Source organism: Penaeus monodon, chromosome 21, assembly GCF_015228065.2.
Source record: "Penaeus monodon isolate SGIC_2016 chromosome 21, NSTDA_Pmon_1, whole genome shotgun sequence".
Lineage (NCBI taxonomy): Eukaryota > Metazoa > Arthropoda > Malacostraca > Decapoda > Penaeidae > Penaeus > Penaeus monodon.
The window spans coordinates 7,487,371-7,487,643 of NC_051406.1; the positions used below are offsets into that span (position 1 = coordinate 7,487,371).

The following is a 273-nucleotide window of genomic DNA, read 5'->3' on the forward strand; positions in this document are numbered from 1 at the left end:
CAGTTTCCGCTTTCACTGCAGCCTTAAGCTTAACACAAGCCTGTTTTTTCCTTCCTCTACACATTTCTCCGAGTATGCAACCGCCGTGACTCCTCACCTTCCTCTGTCTGCTTAATATGGCTGCGTGCATGGGTGTGTATCCGGCCTGGTCTGTGATGTTAACTTCGGCGCCGGCAGAGAGCAAGATTTGGGTGGCTTCCTGGAGACCACCGTGGGCTGCCAAGTGGAGCAAAGTGAGTCCGTCCTGGAAATGCCATTCGGAATACTAGTCAG

General features: G+C 52.7%; 1 protein-coding gene across 1 annotated transcript in view; it reads right to left on the minus strand.

Annotated features, from left to right (window-relative positions):
* LOC119586145 overlaps positions 1-273 on the minus strand; it is a 28,580-nt gene that overhangs the window by 7,281 nt on the left and 21,026 nt on the right. The window contains exon 7 of the mRNA XM_037934840.1: positions 76-244. Within this exon, the coding sequence (XP_037790768.1) occupies positions 76-244 (169 nt within the window). The remainder of the gene's footprint in view (positions 1-75; positions 245-273) is intronic.